The 23558-nt window shown below is 47.9% G+C and overlaps 1 protein-coding gene across 1 annotated transcript in view; it reads right to left on the bottom strand.

Moving 5' to 3' along the window:
- Positions 1-23558, bottom strand: part of MOV10L1 (Mov10 like RISC complex RNA helicase 1) — a 229722-nt gene that overhangs the window by 191522 nt on the left and 14642 nt on the right. The window contains exon 3 of the mRNA XM_030216802.1: positions 5343-5508. Within this exon, the coding sequence (XP_030072662.1) occupies positions 5343-5508 (166 nt within the window). The remainder of the gene's footprint in view (positions 1-5342; positions 5509-23558) is intronic.

Here is a 23558-nt window from a genome sequence, read left to right as displayed (position 1 = left end):
CTGGATTCATCTGCTGCTGATGTGAAAGGAAAGCAAATAGCTGTAGTAAAATCCAAAATTTTTTAAATGTATTTATTTTTTAAGAAAACTTTAGAAGACTGAAAAATCACTGAAAGCACTAAAGGGAGAAAAAGAAACAAAAAAGGGGAATAGGTCCTGCTCTACTCACATCTACTATAATAATTTCCACTGCCAATGCTCTGAAGCTGACTCCGTGGCTTCATTGAAGTGAAGGGTTCGTAAGGTTCGTCAGTCTGTCACCATCTCTCTCTGTCCCGCCCTCGTGTCAAAACGTAATGACGTCGAGGGCAGAACAGTGAGAGGCAAGGCAACCAACCAACGTGTTTCCCTACTCCTCCCCCTGCCTGGGAATCAGCTGTCAGTGCGCCGCTCCCTGTCACGTCACTGCGCGCCTCCGGGGTCTTCCTCCAGGGGCAGTGACGTAGAGGCGAGAGGAGGAGCGACTGCAGAGACTGCGTTTTAAGACTCGGGCATTTCCGAATGATTTTGCCTGGGTTTAAAAACATTTATCGCTTCTTTTCGTTTTGAAGCGGCCACTGCTGCTTAACAGGAGAAGCAGCAGCAGCTGGACAGTGTTACCACTTGCAGCTGCGGGTGGAGAGGGAGTTTGATGCGCCCGGGGGGGGGGGGGGGGGGGGAGGGGAGGGTAGCTGGACATGGATAGCTGCAGGGGTGCAGGGGGGGAGGAGGGTCGCTGGACATGGATGGCTGGAGGGGGGGCAGGGGATAGGGAGGTGGGGAGGGGGTCCTGAGACCAGAGAGGTGGGGGTGGGCAGGGGGGCTCACACTCACTCACTGTCTCTCACATACACTCTCTCTGACACACTCCCTATCACACTCTCTCTCTCACACACACACACACGCTGTCTCTGTCTCTCATTCTCTCTATGACACACACTCCATCTCTCACACACACTCTCTCTCAAATATACACACTCAGAGGAAAACCTTGCTAGCGCCCATTTCATTGTGTCCGATACGGGCCTTTTTTACTAGTAAGGAATAAAGTCGAAGGCATGGAAGACTGTAATTGAAAAACCACACTGAGGCAAGCACAAACAAAAGCTTTCCCTCAGCTTCACGAAAAGAAAGGAGCTGCTGATCCCATGCAACTGAGATAGGTGGCAAAATGTGCATGCATGCACAGTCAGGGCTGCCAAAAAAAGCATCTAGAAAATTAGAACACTAGGCAATGTCCACACTGGGGTTCTGTAGGTGACATCACCCACAAGTGGTAATATAGATGACCTTGGAGAAGAAAAAAAGTGTTCTTTTGAAAACGCATCTGTAGGCTTTTGTTTCCTTAATGTTGCTATATATTATATATTTAACACATTTATACCCCACATTTTCCCACTAGTTGCAGGCTCAATGTGGCTTAAACAATGACATGGGTAGGCTATAGTTCAATATAATATCATTAAACAATGTCATAGTAAAAAAAAATTTTGTAAACGTATCGTCTAAGACAACAAAGATAATAAAAGATGATGGGAAAACATTAGGGTCCATAAATTTTGCTGAACAGATAAGAAAGAAACTAAGTAACGTCTGAATGGTATGCCTTCTTGAACAGGGTAGTCTAGAGAAGGGAGACAAAATGTTAATGCATAATGGATGTAAGTACTAAAGACTTTGGGACCGATATTTAGCACTATTTAACTGGCTAGGAATGGCTTCTGGCCGGTTAAATAGCGCTTAGCCAGCTAACCACTAATATTCAGCATGAGATAGACAGTTATCTCTGCTGAATATTAGCGCTGCACGACTTAGCCGGTTAAGCATAAGTAATTAACGATAACCAGCTCAGTATAGCAATTAAGATAGGCCTGCTATTTATGCGATCTACCTTTAACCACTCAGCACTTAACTGGTTAAGCTAATATTGAGCGCTAATCATTAAGTTGCCGTGGACAAAACTGAAACCAGATATTCAATGATGGTTGCCAGATATGGCCTGGCCTTGAATAGCCGCGGTCAGTGCTGCCAATGGCAATATTCCTGACAATACGTACAATACTAGGATATTTTATAAAATTGATTAAAGATATATATCTGAGGGGAGGGAGTGCTTGGTGAGTAAATCCTGGAGGAATTTCCAAAGTCCCTGAAAGTTCAGGTAGCTATTAGTAAATGAACAGGAAGGCATCTAAATTCAAGATAGTACGGGGCACATACAAAGGATCTCCGAGGGAAAAGAAGGGAATGTAAAATTTAGGAGGTGCAATAGATTGATATATAGGGCTCTGGGGCTACAGGCACAGTACAGAGTTCACAACTTAGGTGAAAATACTGTTCAAGTTTATTTCTTGATATACAAAAGGGTGCAAGTCATCATTGCGGTTTACAATACAATACTGAAGTGCTCAGAAGTGGCTCCAAGTGACATAGGCAAAATTTGTACAAATCATGCTCATCTTATTGCTTTCTCAATAAGAGAAACAGCATAAATATTTATGTAAGGTTTTATTTTTATTTCCTACAACTTTTGGGGATGGAAAAAAAAGTTTCCACATGACAGATCTGTGCAAGACTGAGGGACCTTTGCTATTTCAAAACATACAAAAACTGACTTGCAAACTTTACCTTCTAAATTAAAAGTCTGACTGTTTTAATGCAGCCTGCTCAAAGTGACTAAGGGCTAATTTGTAGCTGAATTTGAATAATGCATTAAGACTCACAGTAGGTAACATGCTTACATGTGCTCTGCCAGTGACCCAAGCTATAGGAGTGGCCCCTTTGACCTTCCTGCTATATATCTGCAGCCTTTTTATGCTGTTCCATGCAAGTGGCTGAGAAAATAAAGGCTAAATAGTTGGCGTTCCAGAAATACATAAAAACTCAAGAAAAGGAAGACGAGGAGGAAGACAGGATGAAACTGCAAGAAGCCAAGAGAGAGATACGTCTGGCGAAAGTGCAAGCGGAAGAAAAAATGGCTAGAAATGCAAGGAGGGGTGACAAAAATGTCTTCAGGTATATAAGTGAAAGGAGAATGGCTAAAAAGGGAATTGTGAGACTAAAAGATACTGCGAACCGCTATGTGGATAATGATGAAGAAAAAGCAAATTTGCTAAATACTTTTGTTCTGTTTTCACAGAAGAAAATCCTGGAGAAGGACCGCAATGGACTGCAAAAAGTACAAATGAGATTGAATTGGATAGAGCACCGTTCACGGAAGAGATTGTGTATGAACAGCTTGAAAAGCTAAAGGTGGACAAAGCCATGGGACCGGATGGGATCCACCCCAGGATATTGAGGGAGCTCAGAGAGGTTCTGGCGGGTCCTCTTAAAGATTTGTTTAATATATCCTTGCAGACGGGAGAGGCTCCGAGGGATTGGAGAACGGCGGAGGTGGTCCCTTTTCACAAGAGTGGTGATAGGGAAGAAGCTGGAAACTACAGGCCGGTAAGCCTCACTTCGATTATTGGAAAAGTAATGGAAGCAATGCTGAAGGAAAGGATAGTGAATCTCCTGGAAGCCAGTAAGTTGCAAGATCCGAGACAACATGGTTTTACCAAAGGGAAATCGTGCCAAACGAATCTCATTGGGTTCTTTGATTGGGTGACAGGAGAATTGAATCAGGGACGAGATATGGACGTAATCTACTTAGATTTCAGCAAAGCTTTTGACACGGTTCCCCACAGGAGGCTCTTAAATAAACTGGATGGGCTGAAGATAGGACCCGAAGTGGTGAACTGGATTAGGAACTGGTTGACGGACAGAAGCCAGAGGGTGGTGGTAAATGGAATTCGCTCGGAGGGAAAGGTGAGTAGTGGTGTGCCTCAAGGATCGGTGCTAGGACCGATTCTGTTCAATATATTTGTGAGTGACATTGCCGAAGGGTTAGAAGGTAAAGTTTGCCTATTTGCGGATGATACTAAGATCTGAACAGAGTGGACACCCGGGAGGGAGTGGAAAACATGAAAAAGGATCTGAGGAAGCTAGAAGAATGGTCTAAGGTTTGGCAATTAAAATTCAATGCGAAGAAATGCAAAGTGATGCACACTTAGGGAATAGAAATCCTCGGGAGACGTATGTGTTAGGTGGGGAGAATCTGATAGGTATGGACGGGGAGAGGGATCTTGGGTGATAGTATCTGAGGATCTGAAGGCGACGAAAGTGTGACAAGGCGGTGGCCGTAGCTAGAAGGTTGTTAGGCTGTATAGAGAGAGGTGTGACTAGCAGAAGGAGGTGTTGATGCCCCTGTATAAGTCGTTGGTGAGGCCCCACCTAGAGTAGTGTGTTCAGTTTTGGAGGCCGTACCTTGCGAAGGATGTAAAAAGAATTGAAGCGGTGCAAAGAAAAGCTACAAGAATGGTAAGGGATTTGCGTTACAAGACGTATGAGCAGAGACTTGATGACCTGAACATGTATACTCTGGAAGAAAGGAGAAACAGGGGTGATATGATATAGACGTTCAAATATTTGAAAAGTATTAATCTGCAAACGAACCTTTTCCGGAGGTGCAAAGGCGGTAGAACGAGAGGACATGAAATGAGATTGAAGGGAGGCAGACTCAAGAAAAATGTCAGGAAGTATTTTTTCACGGAGAGAGTAGTGGATGCTTGGAATACCCTCCCGCGGGAGGTGGTGGAAATGAAAACGGTAACAGAAGTCAAACACGCGTGGGATAAACATAAAGGAATCCTGTTCGAGGAATGGATCCTAAGGAGCTTAGCCGAGATTGGGTGGCAGAGCTGGTGGTGGGAGGCGGGGATAGTGCTGGGCAGACTTACACGGTCTGTGCCCTGAAAAGGACAGGTACAAATCAAGGTAAGGTATACACAAAAAGTAGCACATATGAGTTTATCTTGTACGGCAGACTGGATGGACCATGCAGGTCTTTTTCTGCCGTCATTTACTATGTTACTATGCCAAAAACAGTACTTACCAACAATAAACTGCAGCACCTTTTTCACTGCCTAGAAAAGCATATCTAGAACAATGGGCACAACATGTGCTTACACAACACAAAACTGGTGTTTCTTCAACACTGCATTTAAAATGGAGCCCAATTCGCACTACTGCAAAATCCCTAGAAACACGCTTTGCTCTTTGGCAAAATGTCAATTCCGTGGTGGTGGCAGCAGCTGATAGACACCTTGACATTATAATTCATTTAAAAAAATCATTTTCACCTCCAAGTTCTTTTATTCAGTGGGGCTTGTACTGTACCATGTTCACAGTCATCTCTCACACTCTCAAATTTAAGCGAAGCACCAAAAGTTTTAACACAATCTACACTAACTCAAGCAAGATAAGTTTCCTATCTCTTCTTGTCAACATTACTCATTAAGAAAATGAATGGTCTTCCTCCTTACTGTCACAAACGTTGTTCATGGAGAAAGCAGTGGTCCCATTAATGTGGCCACCACCTGCTGTGCAAGAAGTAATGTTCCCAATCAAAACCTGTGGATTCTCCTTCAGAAAACAAGTGTCTTGAGGACCATCGCTGTTATCATCCCACTTATAGGAGACATGTTCTACCTGCAAAGCACAAAAACAACCCTCAGTCTCCCAGCAGTTGAAGAGGAAATGAGGAAAAACCTTTTAATTGTGATTTTGCCTTTAATAAAGGGGACCAGACCCTGGGCCCTTCCCCAGAGCACACAAGAGTAGAGAAAATTAAACTGGACTTAAGGTCAACCAGAAATTACATTGGTACTTTAATAAATAGGAGAGCGTGCAGAGCAGAACTCATTAAATGATTTTCAACCCTTGTGCATTGTGTGCTTAAACACACCCCTCCACCCCCTGTGTATTTCCATCACCTATATATGTACATTTTGCATGTGTATGTTTTGTGTGGGATATGCATGGGCAGGTACCTCGTGTGTATAAGCTCAGGAAAACAGATGAGAGCAATTGTCCTCTCCTATATTACATTACAGTAAATCAGTATATGTACACTGCAGTTATTGGAACTGCTTCTCCCATAGAAATCTATTGAGGCATGTGAGAATGGGCTTTATTTCTCTTCTAACCTCCAGACCCCTCAAATGCAGAAATTCATTTGTACAGCACAGGAACTTTTCCCAGCTTACCTCCTCTCTTTATTTGGCTAGAGCTGCACTTAGAGATTTTAAACTCAAAAAATGTCTAGACACATTAGCTATCCTTGTAGATTCTGTATATGAATGCAAAAATCCTTTGAATCCTGGAAAAGCCAAGGTATCAGCGCTAGCCTCCTGAGCCTAGCACATCTCACAAGGCCACTCTCAAACATTTAGGCACAAAGTATGAAAGCAGTTTGCCACTGCATTAACCTTGCCTTGCTTCAACAAGGAGAAATTAGATCTTACCTGCTAATTTGCTTTCCTTTAGTCCCTCCGGACCGGACCAGGATTGGACTGATGGGTTGTGCTCGCCTACCAGCAGGTGGAGACTGAGAAAAAACTCTGACTCTAGAGAGCCAATAGGAGCCCTGGCCATGTGACCTTAGCCTCAGTATTTGAATAACAAAGCAGGAAAGAAAGAAAGACCTTCTGTGCCGTATGGAATCCTAGCAGCCACAAAGCACTCGGCAATGCCAAGTATCAGAGCTCACCAGCAACTCTCACCAGAGAAGTGGTATGGCCCGATATGTATTACAGCTCACCAGCAACTCTCACTAGAGAAGTGGTATGGCTCACTTGTACTATAGCTCACCAGCAAATCTCACCAGAGAAGCGATATGGCTCACATGTAATATAGCTCACCAGCAACTCTCCCCAGAGAAGTGGTATGGCTCACGTATAATATAGCTCACCCGCAACTCTCACCAGAGAAGTGGTATGGCTCACTTGTCTTATAGCTCACCAGCAACTCTCACCAGAGAAATGGTATGGCCCACTTAAGATTTTATATATATTCCATCAACTGAGCTTACCAGCAACTCTCACCAGAAAAGTGGTAAATCATATTTAAGGTTTTATAGATATTCCAGCAACTGAGCTCAGCCACAACTCTCACCAGAGAAGTGGTATGGCGTATTTAAGGTTTTATAGATAGATTCCAGCAATTGAGCTCACCAGCAACCACCAGAGATGTGGTATAGACCACGTAAAGTTCTGTATATATATAGTATTGTTCCACGAATCGTAAAGGAATGAATACACTTCCTACTGAATACACTTCCTACTTAATAAAAGAAGCTAAAGAGTAGAGAGAACATGGGAGGGGCCTGGTCCGGTCCGGAGGGACTAAAGGAAAGCAAATTAGCAGGTAAGATCTAATTTCTCCTTCCTTAGCGTCCCTCCGGACCGGACCAGGATTGGACTGATGGGAAGTACCAAAGCAGTAATCTGAAGGGAGGGACCCTATGAAAACTGCAGAGAAATGTTCATGCTGCATAGACCACCTGGCGACAACTAACATGTAGTGTGTCCCAATGAGCAAAATAAAATGAAACTAGGACTAAGTTGCCAACTTACCAATGTGCACCGAGAGCACCAAAAATCGCCGTAGTAAGAATAGAGCCCGCTTCTGAAGTTGTGGAATATGTTGTAATACGCTGTGGAACTGCCCTCTCAGCGAGAAGAGAAATAGACATTCTCATTTCCTTGATCCTTCGCGATATAGCGGGTTAGAAACAATGAAAAACTTTTACGCCTACTGGCTAGAAGGACAAAACCAATAAGAAAAAACCGATTGGGAAAGGTGAAAACTTTAAACTACAGCAGACCGAAAAGAAGTTACCAACTGTAGAAGTATTCCACACATAGATCTACTTGCTGCAATGGCTACTGGGAAATACTGCTTGAAGAGGAAAACTTTATAGAAAAAGTTATGGCTACTAGAAAACAGAACTTTAAGAGTCTGTTCACCTAGTTCACCTAGCTGGTGGACGAAGCGGGAGGTACAGGTGCAGGACTCCTTTAAGAAACCGCTTTGACAGTGGATGCTGCATAAGCGTGCGGTTGTCAACAGTATCATGCATCACTGATAGAGCTGCCAAATGAACTCTAATGGATGAGTAAGACAGACAAGATTTCGCAAGATGCAGAAGATATTCCAAAACATGCAAAATGGATACTGTTTGTGGAATGAAGTGGCGAGAGGAGTACCACAGAGTGAACCGTCGCCACTTTGATTCATAGGACTTTAATGTAGATTTCTGTCTGGAAGCAATTAAAACTTGAAGTACTTCCTGCGAAAATATCAAAGATGTTGCAGACCCAGTAACCACGCCATAAGTTTGAGTGACTGGGGGTCCGGATGTAGAAGGGTGCCTTGGTTCTGCGTAAACACCTAGTGAGATGATGGAAGAAACGCATAAAGAAGGTTGAAAAACCCCTGCTGGACGTTGGCATCTGTCCCTGTCTCCGTCAATACTGTTGCTGAACGGAAGAAGCAAGAAATGTTCGTGAGCCTGAAGGCAAAAAGAGATAGCCCTGAAGTGTCGCAGTGAGGAAGTAAGGCTGAAAAAATGAGAGTCCATTCACCTAAACGCAGGGTGACACAACTAAGAAAAAATGAGTACAAACTCAAGAGTATACTCTTAACTCCTCCTTGGCGGATGACATAACCCATTGCCATGGCAAGGACCAACATAGCTCTCTCCGCCTTGTTTGTCAGTAGGGAAAACAAAATTCACCCGAAGGTAAAACGAATTGCTGAGGTCCCCCAGAAAAAAAATATATAAAAACAAGCTTCTGCCAAAAAGTGTACTGCACGAAGCATCCCAATGACAGAACTAAGGTTCTTGAGATAACTAGATGACACTTAAATAGCGCGATTGATGACCCTGAGATTCGCAATAGGATGAAGGAAAATTCCTTCTTGGGCATTAGAAAGTAAAATTGCATTCTGCAGAATAGAGCGAGAAAATGGCCGAAGGCCCAAGGTCACCAAGAAAAATATAAACTGGGATGTTTGCAGAGGAGACAAAAGACTGTGCGCCAACCTGACTAAACAAAGAGAAAATCAGAGATATCTGATGAGAGATCAAATGAGAGATCAAATGAGAGGCCTGGCTACAATCACCACCCAACCTAGAGACTGTAAGAAATGCAACACCCGGTGCGTGACCTGAGAACTCTGCTGATAAGACTTTCTCCAATTAGGCAGTCGTCTAGGTAAGAATGAAATGACCCTAAGAGCGCAATGAACATCCTCTTAGATCTATAAAAGAACGGAAGAGAGAGTACTGCTGAAAATGACCGGTTAATGCATAAGCAAAAAACTAGCCATTCTCTGGACCCTGAGGAGAAGAGGAAGGGTGACCAAGGACACCAGTTAAATAGGGCTACAAACTCCAACCCTATCTCTATGGCGTTCCATAGTTGGGTAAGTTCTGAATATAGAAAGTTCTGAATATAGGAGTCCACCAGCTATGGTAGTACGCTCCGGACAGAAAAAAATTGTCCCAGTATGAACGTCTGATTCACCGGCCTGTAATTTCTTGGATCTCCCTAATCCACATACCACTAATCCACGTACCACGGTCATGCGTCCTCCCTCACTGAGATGTAGATTGTAAGCTCCTTTGAGCAGGGAACGTCCTTCTTTGTTAATTTGTACAGCGCTGCGTAACCCTAGTAGCGCTCTAGAAATGTTAAGTAGTAGTAGTAGTAGTAGTACCAGACTCACACCCAATAGATATGAATGTTGAGCTTGTTTCAGGTTAAAACACCGAACCTAGGCCCAGGGTCCCCGGTGTTCCTAGTGGTGAACAGCCATGGCAAATATTGTATGCGTTAGTTTGCAGAATTACTGCAAAGCCTTGCTTTTGGAGCAGAGATTTCTGTTCGATACTCTCGTGAGAGGTTTGTTTTTTTTTTTTTTCTTTAATGCTGTTCTGGCTGTAGAAAGGTGGACATTTGAGCTTCCCCAGAATGGCAAAACTTATGTACCTATGCCCATTAGATATGAATGCTGGACTTGATGGACTTTAGGCCTTACCCAGCATAACCATACTTATGTACCTATGGTATAAATACACAGGAAGTGAGTGAATCCCCTTCCAATTGAAAGAACACTCTGGAGTGAAGGCGCATAGAATGAAAATGAAAAAGGACAAACTTGGAAATTACCTGTAACGAAAAAAGTGAAGTTGTGCCACAGCCACTTGGTGAAGGCAGTGTAGACAAGACTGTATCTGAATTCAAGAAAGCTTGATATAACATCAGGTCTCTAAGGAAGAGGAAGAGATAGCAGATGGTATGTATAGGCATACTGGACCAAACCAGGATGTTTATAATCTGCCAATGCTGAACTGATAGAGTAGAGACAAACACGAGTAGATGGTTTGAGGACCGTCCACTATCTTTAAGTGAAAGGATGACTTTATTCTCTAAGTGACCATATGTCCTGTAAAAACCAGAAGAAAGCTAAAATGAAATATGAGAGGCTTCAAGGCAGTTGGAAAAGAAGGGAAGACATGAATAAAGCATGCCTGCTAAGGCAGCTGAGTGACTGGGAGCTTGGTAGACAGGACTGTCCCTCAGAGAATATGAAAGAGCTGATATATCCCCATGGCATCTGAACAATATACTGTATGCCTCTAGAGAAGGCTTCTTAAAGCCGGAAAAAGAAAACACTGTATAACACTACAGCCATTGAGAGTGATTGTCTGTTAAGTTCTTAAAACACTATATAACATCATAGGCATGGAGTAAAATGCTTGAAAGGAACTAAGATATTATGGTCAGAATTGCAAAGTACCAATCAATTGACTCTTAGACAATGTAGTCCTATTCATCAGGGAATGAGAAAGACAGAAATTTACTCTATGCCTATAGAGAAAGTTTCTAAAGTTCTTAAAACACTGTATAATACTACAGCTATTGAGGAAAATGCTTGAAATGAATTATGATATTATATTATGATAAGATGTAGATTTTCCACCAGGCAATGAAAAATGACTGAGCACCAGAAAAAACTAGTGTTAACAGCCCCGTGATACATAGAAATTTAAAAGAAGAAAAGCTTGTTATATATCCATATATGAAAGGAGCCCCCTTTCAACCAAATATTGCCTGCTGATGTGAAGAGCATTTTAGAATACGCCGTTCAGCACATACAAAAGTGTACACATTTTGGAGCCGAACTGCTCTATGAACTGCAGCCTTACCTTCAGCAGAGAGATCCCCGACTGATAAGATGGAGGGAGAAACAAAATGGCCGCTGTTCGCGCCACTGGCCCCGTGGCAATCGACAGCGCGCCCGACACCTCCGAACAAGCGGAGCCCAGTGGAACGTTGAAGAAACAACAGCCGGCGAAAAAGGCCCCGAAAAAACCGGAGGCAGCACCGGACCCGAAGAAACCTAGAAGGGAGAGCAAAATTTACACGTTCCGGCTGCGTGAACTGCGCGACGCTGACCGACAGCAGCTGTTTGAACTTTTAAGCCATATCGGAAAAAACAGGTGGCCGCGCTTACGCGGTTCGCACCTTTCTTTTTTTTTTTCTTTTCATTTGTTTAAACTGCCGCCGCCGCCAAAACGCAAGAAAATGGAGGAAATTAAATCTGACGAGAAAAATCGCTGTTTAAAGTCACAGATACTGAATTATTTTCTTCTGTTTGGTTTTTTTTTTTTTTTTTTTTTTTTTATAACCCCTCAATCATAATAAAACACTGGAGCTGCCTGCTCGTTAGAAGTCTGGGGAAAGAAAGGCTGCTTCTTTGAATTTCCTTTTATTTGATTTAATTCTTTTAAAGCAGCTACCTGTTAAAAGTGGCTGCCTCTCCCAAAGACGGTACACCTTTCCAAAGAAAGGGACGGCCCTTCCCTGCTAAGCCAGGGAGATGGGGAGGAAGGGGGGTGGACTCGAGACACCCGAGTTTAACACCCCCGAGGCTGTCAAAGAAAGAAGAGAAAGGAAACCCTGTCAAGCCTCTAAATAAGATTCCAGGCACAGAAGAATTATCACAAATATCTGTAATATCTAAAGAGAAAAGGAGAGAGACTAATGGGCTCACTTCCTACCTGCTGGGAGACTGAGAAAATACTGAGGCTAAGGTCACATGGCCAGGGCTCCTATTGGCTCTCTAGAGTCAGAGTTTTTTCTCAGTCTCCACCTGCTGGTAGGCGAGCACAACCCATCAGTCCAATCCTGGTCCGGTCCGGAGGGACGCTAAGGAATGGATTTTAGTTGGCACTACACATAATAGGTATTTTCCAAACACAGCAGGATTAATCAGGTACAAAAGTGGGCAATACCATCAAACAACACTGGGGTGAAACTGCTCTTTCAAAGCTCAGAACTTCAGTTAGAGTTCTGAGCATCTGCAGCCCTTCCTCTGCATAGCAACCTGTTCCCTCTTAGAGGCAGATGCAGCAACCAAACGTAAAAAAATCAAAATCGTTAAAGTCCCTAACGATTTTTAAAAAACGAAGAATGCACCAAAAAAAAAAGTCACACATGCTCAGATCGGTATTCAAACGTACAATGTATCAAAGAATCACAATACACATCGGTAATCGGCCCCTAAATCATGCGCAGAGCAGCCAAGCGTTTTGCTGGCTGCTCTGCGCATGCTGCAAACGTAAAAACAAACAAACAAAAAAAGCCACAACACATACACGTGGCTACCCGGTCAGCAAAATCCAAAAACAAAGGATCGGGAGGGGGCAAGGGCGCTCATCAGGAGCGTCCTGTATGGACGGCCTTGCCCCCCCCCCCCCCGAAAAAGCAAAATGCTAGCTGCCCCGGTCCCCCTCCCTTCCTGTTCCTGTGTTCTGCAGAGCTAACTCCGCCTCCCGTCATTCTTTCGCCCCGTGCCCCGCTGCTCCCCCTGAGGTCGACTACGCCGCTCCCCCCCTCCACCGAGACCCCCCTCCCTATTAACGACCCGAGCAGCGCCTCTCACCTCTTTCAGAAGCGCTGCACGGGCAGGAAGATCTATTGTGTTGGTTGTAGAGTCTCCATGACGTCTCTTCTTCCCTGGCCCAGGCCCCGCCTCCTTCTGACGGCGGAAAGTGGCGAGCAGCGGGGGGGGGGGGGGGGGGGGGGCGGGGGGGCAAGGCCGTCCATACAGGACGCTCCTGATGAGCGCCCTTGCCCCTCCCGATCCTTTTTTTTATTTGATGTGTTTTCTGACGTCCTTTGGACCAATCACAGCGCTTTTAGCTCTGCTAATGCGCTGGGATTGGCTCAAAGTTTGTTTATTTTTTCACTTAATGATTTTTCCTGGCACAGAGCTGTCCTAACGAGAGGTCCAGACCTCTCGTTAGATTTCCTGCCTTTTTCCTGCGTAAAGGCAATTGGAAAAGGTTAGTGCATGTCGTTTCAATGGGGTTTTCATACTAATTGCTCATCTCCATTCCGTTTTCGTTAGCTGCTGGCTTCCTCGGTAAAAGCCCTTTGATGCATGCAACGGATCAAATTTTCCTCGTTGGAGGGTCATTAAAGGCTCATTTAGCTTTAGTGCATCTGCCTCTTAGTTTGTTCCAAAGCCTTAGGCATTAGGTAACTCTTGAAGGAGGTGGGAGAGAATATGTGCCTTATGAATCCTGTCTATGGAAAAAAAAAACACTTGTTACAGGTGAGTAATGTTGCTTTTTCTGTTGACAAACATAAGTAAAGCACATACAAGTGGGTGATTTATAAGATCAGGGATGCTCAACCAGGGGCGTATCTGCGTGGGGCCACAGGGGCCTGGGCCCCCGCAGATTTCACCCTGGACCCCCCCTACTGCCGCCATGGGTACCTTTGCTGGTGGGGGACCCCAACCCCCACCAGCCGAGGTCCGCTTCCTCCTGCCGCTGCGAGGTTGTTTAAGTTCTTCATCGGGATTCGTCCTCCGTCACTCTGTGCTGCTGTTCAAAGAAGCTGCTAGCTGAATGCAGTTTCGGGCTGAGTCTGACGGCGCTGCTGCACGTTGTTCAAGAGTCTGACGTCCTGCACGTACAACGTGCAGCAGCGACGTCAGACTCAGTCCGAAACTGCATTCAGCTAGCAGCTTCTTTGAACAGCAGCACAGAGTGACGGAGGACGAATCCCGATGAAGAACTTAAAAAACCTCGCAGCGGCAGGAGGAAGCGGACCTCGGCTGGTGGGGGTTGGGGTGCCCCACCAGCAAAGATACCCACGGCGGCAGGGGGGGGGTCGGAAATGGCGGCGGCGGCTGGGGGGGGGGGCTATAATGTGCCCCCTCACTGTGGCTTCGGCCCCCGCTACCGCCGACTTTCAGATACGCCCCTGTAAGCTCAACTCTGTACTTTTCAAACTTCAAGAGCTACCCACACTGACAATGCAAGAGTTGCTAGCTCAAAAGGGACAGACTGACCAAAACAGCTTGACTGAAAGCACTGTTTGCTACTGAAGCCTGTAATGAGAAGTAAAGGGTACTGTTGTCAGGTAGGGGAAAGCCTTGGTATCCCTTCAGTGATGATCCAAGTAAATAGGAAGAACAGAGGGCTTCTCCATAAGAACTGCCATACTGGGTCAGACTGAAGGTCCAATCAGCCCAGTATTCTGCTTACAACAATGGCCAATCCAGATCACACGTACCTGGTAGAATCTTCTCTAAGATACAATAGGGCATCCGCTCTCCGAGACCCGCATTCCCTTCGACAACTGAAAGAGTTGGGGAGCTTGTATTGCACCTCTAGGTCATGAGAGTTTTAACATGCCCCACACAACTTCTATGATAACATTCCTGTAATAATCCCTTAGACAGCAGATCAAAACGCTGCTCCCCCCTTTTGAAATCCAAGGACTAGCGACTGCTTAATTTTCAGGGCAGAGGGGGGAAATGACCCAATCTGGATGAAGTAGATGCCCCCCCACCTTGCTGAGCTATCAATGCTGGAAACTGATGAAGCTTTGAATGTAAGTAAAGAAGTTCTGCTGAAACCAGTAGGGTACTATGAGAATCCGTTCTTGGCTTCTGTTCAAACAGAAGGGTTGTGCAATGAAGGCGATTGAGGGGAAGGGGTTACACAGAGGAGGACAATGAAAAAAAATGACAATGCATCTTGGGCTAGGTGTTCTGAGAACAGTAGGATGGCACAGTAGGGCAGAAGTTTGGTGTGTTTTTTTGTGGTGAAAGTCAATCTTAGGTGCCCCCCACTCTTGGAAAATGAAATTGAGAAGTGGAGTGTCCAAAGACCACTATTTTAGTTTTGCTCCTGAGATGTAAGCTGCTTGAATTTGACTGTGGCTCTGGCAAAGTCCCAAATACATGCCACCTCTCTACAAAGGCAGTGCAGATCTCTCCATGCTTGTTAACAAAAAACTGCTACCTGGTTGTCCACAACACTAATATACCTTGAAGAAGATGAATACATAACCTGAGGACTCAATAGATCATGTTGAGCTCCAAGTGGTTGATGCGGAACAACTTGTAATTGGACCAGCTTTCTTGGTAAGATCAATGTGAGCTCCCCAGCTCAAGCTTAATGTATCTAGTCAGATCTGACCGATATTGACTGTTGAAAAGAAATCCAGCAGAAAGGCTGGCTTTGGAGGTCACCTATGAGGTCCACCAGAGGAGCATTAGCCAGCTTCAAGGTGGCAGATAAGGAATTGATGAGACACACTCAGATCACGGATGCCACTAGAATTTTATATTTATTTGTTACATTCGTATCTCACATTTTCCCACCTATTTGCAGGCTCAATGTGGCTTACATAGTACCATAAAGGCAATATCCAAGTCCAGTAAGGACAAGTACAAGGTAAAATTATGTATCATACCTGATAATTTTCTTTCCATTAATCATAGCTGATCAATCCATAGACTGGTGGGTTGTGTCCATCTACCAGCAGGTGGAGATAGAGAGCAATCCTTTTGCCTCCCTATATGTGGTCATGTGCTGCCGGAAACTCCTCAGTATGTCGATATCCAAGCTCCATCCGCAGGACTCAGCACTTAGAGAATTACACCCACAAAGGGACACTCTGCCCAGCTCACCACCGCCGAAACGGGGGAGGGGAATTAACCCAGCTCATCCCCACACAAGTGGGGGAGGGGAATCCGTCCAGTTCATCCCCGCGGAGCGGGGGAGGGACACCACCCCGCCGATGCGGGGGGGATCTGGCTTATCCTGCAACCGCAACCGCGGGAGGAGCAGACTGACCCTAACACCGCCGAAGCGGGAGGGGTACAAAGCTGCCCTACAGCCGCACGAAGCGGGAGGGAGCGCCGGCAGAATTTAAGTCTCAATCCAGCCCCGTAAAACGGAGGGGAGAGGAATGCAGCAGCTCACTGTAACACAAATTCGTCTCAACTCTTGAAGAATCCATTGAAAAACTTGAACACGAAGTCCTCCTGAACAGGAACTGAAGACTAAACTTGAATCTGAAATGCAACCAGAATATAACCAATACAGATATCTGGGAGGGACTATGGATTGATCAGCTATGATTAATGGAAAGAAAATTATCAGGTATGATACATAATTTTACCTTCCATATCATCATGCTGATCAATCCATAGACTGGTGGGATGTACCGAAGCAGTACTCACCCAGGGCGGGACATTGAAATCCCTGACCGCAACACTGAAGCTCCAAACTGGGCCTCCGCCCGAGCAGCCACAGTCAAGCGGTAATGCCTGGAGAAGGTATGGGCCGAAGCCCAAGTTGCCGCCTTGCAAATCTCTTCCAAGGAGACGGACCCGGCCTCTGCCATAGAGGCCGCCTGAGCTCTAGTGGAGTGAGCCTTCAGCTGGATAGGCGGCACCTTCCCCGCGGCCACATAAGCCGCTGCAATGGCTTCCTTGACCCATCTTGCCACTGTAGGCTTAGCAGCCTGCAGACCCTTACGAGGCCCTGCAAACAGGACAAACAGATGATCCGATTTCCAGAAATCATTGGTCACTTCCAAGTATCTGATGATGACACGTCTCACATCCAGATATTTGAGAGCAGAGTATTCCTCTGGGTAGTCCTCCCTACGAAAGGAAGGGAGACAGAGCTGCTGATTCACATGGAAGCGAGAAACAATCTTGGGCAGGAAGGAAGGCACTGTGCGAATAGTCACTCCTGCCTCAGTGAACTGCAGAAAAGGCTCTCGACATCAAAGTGCCTGGAGCTCGGAAACTCTTCTGGCTGAAGTGATAGCCACCAAAAAGACTGCTTTCAACGTCAGGTCTTTCAGAGATGCCCTCGACAAGGGTTCAAAAGGCGGCTTCTGCAATGCTCTTAGCACCAGGTTGAGATTCCACGCAGGCACCACTGAGTGCAGAGGAGGGCGCAGGTGATTAACTCCCTTGAGAAAGCGCACCCCATCTGGCTGCGAAGCCAGGGAAACACCCTTCAGGCGGCCCCTGAAGCAAGCCAGAGCCGCTACCTGGACTTTAAGGGAACTGAGCGACAGTCCTTTCTCCAGACCTTCTTGCAGGAACGCCAACACTGAAGAAATTGGAGCAGTGAAGGGAGAAAGTGAGCCTGCTTCACACCACGCTGCAAAGATATGCCAAACCCTGGCGTAAGCAGTAGAAGTAGAGCGCTTCCTCGCTCTCAGCATAGTGGCGATGACCTTGTCTGAGAAGCCCTTCTTTCTCAGACACTGCCGCTCAATAGCCAGGCCGTAAGACCAAAGGGGGAGGGATCCTCCATCACCACGGGACCCTGATGTAACAGGCCCTGCTCCACTGGCAGCCGCAGAGGATCGTCGACTGAGAGCCTGATCAAGTCCGCATACCAGGGACGTCTGGGCCAATCTGGACCCACCAGGATTATCCGGCCCGGATGCTTTGCCACCCGGTCTAGCACCCTGCCCAACATGGGCCAGGGCGGGAACACATAGAGAAGCTCTTGTGTCGGCCACTGTTGGAGAAGAGCATCTACTCCCAGGGATCGAGGGTCCCGTCCTCTGCTGAAAAAGCGGGGCACTTGGCAATTGGCCGATGACGCCATCAGATCTAGGCTCGGCTGGCCCCAGCGCTTCGTGATGTCCAAGAACACCTGAGCAGATAGCTGCCACTCTCCGGGCTCCAAGGTATGGCGACTGAGAAAGTCCGCCTTGACATTCATGACTCCGGCAATGTGAGCCGCTGACAGCTGTTCCAGGTTCGCTTCCGCCCACTGGCATAGATTCATGGCCTCCTTGGCTAGAGGGGCGCTCTTGGTACCTCCCTGGCGGTTGACATAGGCCACAGCCGTGGCATTGTCCGACAGGACCCGTACTGGCTTCAACGACAGTACCGGGATGAACTCCAAAAGCGCCAACCGAATGGCTCTGAGTTCCAGGAGGTTGATAGACCACTTTGCCTTTGCAGGAGACCAGAGCCCCTGCGCTGTCCTTCCCAAGCAGTGGGCTCCCCAGCCCGACAAAGAGGCGTCCGTCGTGACGACAATCCACTCCGGGGTCACCAGAGGCATTCCTGCCGACAACTTGTCTGTCTGCATCCACCAGCTCAGCGCCTTGCGCACTGCTGGGTCCAAGGGAAGGCGCACAGCATAATCCTCCGACATCTGAGTCCAGCGCTGCAGCAGAGTGTGTTGTAGTGGTCTCATATGAGCCCTGGCCCAGGGCACTACTTCCATCGTGGCCGTCATAGAGCCCAACAGCTGCACATAGTCCCAAGCCCGAAGAGGAGAGGCTACTAGGAACTGGTCCACCTGAGCCTGAAGCTTGACAATCCGATTGTCTGGCAGGAACACTCTGCCCACTTGGGTGTCGAATCGAACTCCCAGATACTCCAGGGACTGAGTCGGGCGCAGCTGGCTCTTCTCCCAGTTGATGATCCATCCCAGGGAGCTCAAAAGAGCAACCACCCGGTCCACAGCTTTGCCGCACTCTGCATAAGAGGGGGCTCGGATCAACCAGTCGTCCAGATAAGGATGGACTTGTACTCCTTCCTTTCGCAGGAAGGCCGCGATGACCACCATTACTTTGGAGAAGGTCCGCGGAGCAGTAGCCAACCCGAAAGGGAGGGCTCTGAACTGGAAGTGTCAGCCCAGGGCTGCAAAACGCAGAAAGCGTTGATGAGGAGGCCAGATGGGAATATGCAGGTACACTTCCTTGATGTCCAAGGAAGCCAAGAACTCTCCTGCCTTCACTGCCGCTATAACAGAGCGGAGAGTCTCCATGCGAAAGTGCCGCACTTTCAAGGCCCGATTGACCCCTTTGAGGTCGAGGATAGGCCGGACAGAACCTCCTTTCTTTGGTACCACAAAGTAAATGGAGTAACGTCCCTTGCCAGTCTGATTTTCTGGCACCGGAACGACTGCACCCAGGCGGATCAGGTTGTCCAAGGTCTGCTGCACTGCCACAGCTTTGACCGGAGACTTGCAGGGAGAGAGTACAAACCCGTCTCTTAAGGGTCGGCAGAACTCTAACTTGTAGCCGTCTCTGATGACTTCCAGCACCCAAGCGTCTGAAGTTACTTTGGTCCACTCGCCCAGAAACGAGGACAGGCGTCCTCCAATCTGCACTGGGCCATGGACCAAGACCCCGTCATTGGGTACGAGACCCTGGGGGAGGACCGGAGGGAGCACCTCCGGGACGGCGGTCTCTGCGAAAGGAATGCTGCTTGGGGGAGAAGTTCCTTTTGAAGGAAGAGGGGGCAGAGGAGCCCGACTTGCCAGGGCGGTACCGACGGGCTTCTTGAAACCGTCCTCTGGAGATACCGTGGCGAGCACTGGCCCGAGCCCTGACCTCTGGTAACCTCTTGCCCTTAGACGTGCCGAGATCGGTCACGATTTTGTCCAGCTCGACCCCAAAGAGCAGCTTGCCTTTAAAAGGCAACTTAGCCAGGCGGGACTTAGAGGCGTGGTCCGCAGACCAATGTTTCAGCCAAAGCCAGCGCCGCGCAGAGACTGTCTGAGCCATGCCTTTAGCCGAGGCTCTCAAGACATCATACAGTAAGTCTGCCAAATAAGCCAAGCCCGATTACAGGGCCGGCCAGTCAGCCCTCAAGGAAGGATCCGAGGGGGAAGCCCGCTGCACCAACGTCAGGCACGCCCTGGCCACATAGGAGCCGCAAACTGAGGCCTGCAAACTTAAGGCAGCCGCCTCGAAGGACGACCTTAAAGCCGCTTCCAATCTTCTGTCTTGGGCGTCCTTTAGTGCCGTGCCACCTTCCACCGGCAACGTCGTTTTCTTAGTCACCGCAGTTATTAAAGAATCCACGGTAGGCCAAACAAAGGCCTCACGCTCACTTTCAGGCAAAGGATAGAGGCGGGACATAGCCCTAGCCACTTTGAGGCTCGCTTCCGGGACATCCCATTGAGCCGAAATTAAGGTGTGCATGGCATCATGCACGTGGAAGGTTCTAGGCGGGCGCTTCGTCCCCAGCATAATGGCGGAGCCAACAGGGGCTGAGGGAGAGACGTCCTCCGGAGAGGAAATCTTCAAAATGCTCATGGCCTGCATTAACAGGTTGGGCAAATCCTCTGAGCGAAAGATCCGTGCTGCAGAGGGGTCATCCGCTCCATCCGAGCGGGAATCCGTCTCCTCCAAGGAATCCCCAAAGGACCGTTGGGAGAACTCAGATACGCTGCCCTCATCTACATCAGAGGAAACAGCGTCCTCTAAGGCCTGGGCATCCACCCGAGGGCGTTTACTTCCGGGGGCCTCAACCCCTTTATCGGACAAGGGAGAAGGGGCAGCGTTCTGCATAAGGAAGGCCTGATGCAGCAGCAAAATAAACTCGGGGGAGAAACCCCCCAAACTGTGCAACTCAGCAGCCTGGGCCACAGCCCTAGACGCACCCTCAACCGGCGCTCGCAAGAGCGGGAGAGAACCATGCTGCGCATCCAAGATGGCATCCGGCGCGACACTCCGCGAAGGAGCCGCGCGGGAAGAACGGCGCTCAACTTTAGCCGCTTTTTTGCCGTCGCCCAAATCAAGGGCGGCCATGGCATGAACGTCTCCCAGCTCAAGGGCGGCCCAAGAAGAAGCCGTCCGAGCAGAGTGGCCGGCCAAGATGGCGGAGGCGAGCAGCGGGGGATGGGCGTTTATGGCGGGAAAAACCGCCGCGCCGGAGGAAGACCCGGGACACTGACCGGCCTCCAAACTGACACCCAACAAGGGCGAATCAGACTTTAAAACCCCCGCATCCCCGCTAGAAGCGCACACGCGGTCCGGGGAGCGATTCTTCGCGCCCTCGCCCTTCCGACGCCATAGGCCACGTGGAGATCAATCGGGGAACCCCCTGCCCGCTATAAAAAGGTAAAAATTACCTGCTTCTCGCTCCGAGCTGTAACGACCTGGTGTCCCAGTGAGTAGCTGCAATAAACGTTTAAATAAACGTCAAAATAAACGCCCTTAAGGACGTTCAAAATTTTTTGTTTTTTTTTTAACGGAGCCAGCGGGAGGGGGGAGAAAAGGAGGGACCTGGCGCCACCAGGTTTGCACTTGCTCAAGAAGAGCCCTCAACCCCAGGCACTCAACAAAACCTAAAAATTAGGCTTGGAGGCCTAGCCAGAGCTGCTGCTGTGTGTGACCACCACCTGCTGAGATAGAGAACATACTGAGGAGTTTCCGGCAGCACATGACCACATATAGGGAGACAAAAGGATTGCTCTCTATCTCCACCTGCTGGTAGATGGACACAACCCACCAGTCTATGGATTGATCAGCATGATGATATGGAAAAGATGTTATGGTGGAATAGGGAAGATAAGATTCAGGCACGTGGGGTTAAAGGTAGGAGGGTATTGTAGGGGTATTTCCCTGTGATCTAGCCTAAGCTGGTCTTGGCCTATACAAGCCTATGACATCTTGGTATAATAAGATGGCTGATGCAACATCCGTGTCAGCAAGATCCAGCTTCAGCTTGTGGAAAATCACTGACAGGCTTGCTGAAGCCAAGGATGTTCTGTGTTCCAACCATCCCCCTTCTATCTCTGAGACGCTGGGAAGGGAGTCATACTCATGGCACCACAAGTTACCATCTCCAAGGTCACAAAACAAAGAACTCTTCTTACCCATGCACTGTACTGTAAGGGGGGAGAATTGGTCCAGGCTATCACAGAGAGAGGTCTGAAGAACTGGGAGAGAGTGAGAGAAGTAAGTTAGTCGGAGACCCTCGGAAGAGGGGTACCTGTGAAGGACCTGAGAAATCCAGCAAGGCTGGAGGAAGTGACGTCACGGGAGCAATGGCAGCTTAAATGCTGAGCTCCTGTCTGCCCATAGCAAAAACAGAACGATTCCCTACCGTACTCGAAAATTAAAAAACATCTACCGGAGGGCGCAGAGCCTCTGACAGTGCAGGTGAAAGAAAAACGGCTCCGATCCACTGTCAATAGCAAACTGTGAAGTTTTGCCCCGGGCGCGACGGAGAGGTGGAGGGGTGACGGAGGGAGAAACATCCATCGGCTCCGGTTTAAGCAGGCGAAAAGAGCGCGGGAGAGCGGACCCATCAGCACGATTGAAAAACAAAAATAAAATAGCAACAAAAGGAAAAAAAAAGCGATGGAGCCCAGCGCTACGACGCCAAGCCTCTCCCAATTCGCATATGCGGGAGCCACAAGGCAGAACAATATGGCGGCCAGTGGTGAGGAAATTGTAGCAAGCGGGGATCGAAAACGCAACCCCTCTACTGAAGATATGCTCCCGACGCCAGAACAAGTGAATCAAGAGGAGGAGTCCCTCCCAGAACTAAGAACTTTGCTGAATGAAATTCGCTCTGATTTAAAAGCTATGCGAGCTGACCTAGCTAAGATGGGGGCAGACCTCAGAAGCGAAATCAAAGAACTTGGGCACAGAGTGGAGGAAACAGAGACTAGACTGGAAGAACAGGGGGAGAATATGGGGGCCCTGGACCGGAGAGAGTTCATGATATAGACCTGGGGCATGAAGCACTAGCTGACAAGATTGAAGACCTGGAGAATCGCAGCCGGCGGAACAACCTCCGATTTCGGGGGTTGCCGGAGTCACCCACTTACCAAGAAACGGAAAAGGTGGTACAACAGATAGTATGTGCATTGGTGGCAACTCCCGAACAGCCCCTGGAGCCTGAGCAAGTGCTATTGGACAGAGCTCATAGAGCCCTTGGGGCTACAAGAAACAATCTTCCCAAAGATTTGATTGCCTGTTTCTGGGATTATAAGCTCAAGGAGCGAGTTCTCCAAGCAGCACGCCAAAAACAAGATTTTAGATGGGACACATACAAAATCGAGATCTACCAGGACCTGGCGGCAGCAACACTGAGGAGGAGAGCAGACCTGAAACCGGTCACCAGGAGATTAAGGGAGATGGGGCTTCAATATAGATGGAGGCACCCGTTTGCTCTGGTATTCTATAAAGATGGGAGACAACATCAGGTGAAAACGCTAGCAGAAGCACGGGAACTGCTGCCCGAGGATATTCCAGCATCAGCATCCACGGATGTGGAAACGAGACGCTCCCAGACGAACATGAGAAATTATCCGAAATGGCAGCGAGTAGGCCGCAAACGCCTTCAACGCCAGCAATCAGCTGGACGCCTCACTTGAACACAAATGGCAAGGGTAATGTCAAGGACTGACATATTCAGTGGTTGATATGGTTAGAGATAAGGCTCTGTTTGGGGGAGCATAACATATAAGGGAAATTGGGAATCTGGAAGATCCACTCAAGCGAGGGGAGGGAGACAAGTAGATAAGGGGAAAGAGCAGAGGGGAATGATAGAACTACATAAAGATCGGGGAGGGGGAATCTAAAATGGTAATGTCTAAT

This window comes from Microcaecilia unicolor, chromosome 10 (genome assembly GCF_901765095.1).
Source record: "Microcaecilia unicolor chromosome 10, aMicUni1.1, whole genome shotgun sequence".
NCBI classification, from domain to species: Eukaryota; Metazoa; Chordata; class Amphibia; order Gymnophiona; family Siphonopidae; genus Microcaecilia; species Microcaecilia unicolor.
This window is presented reverse-complemented; position numbering and strand designations above follow the sequence as displayed.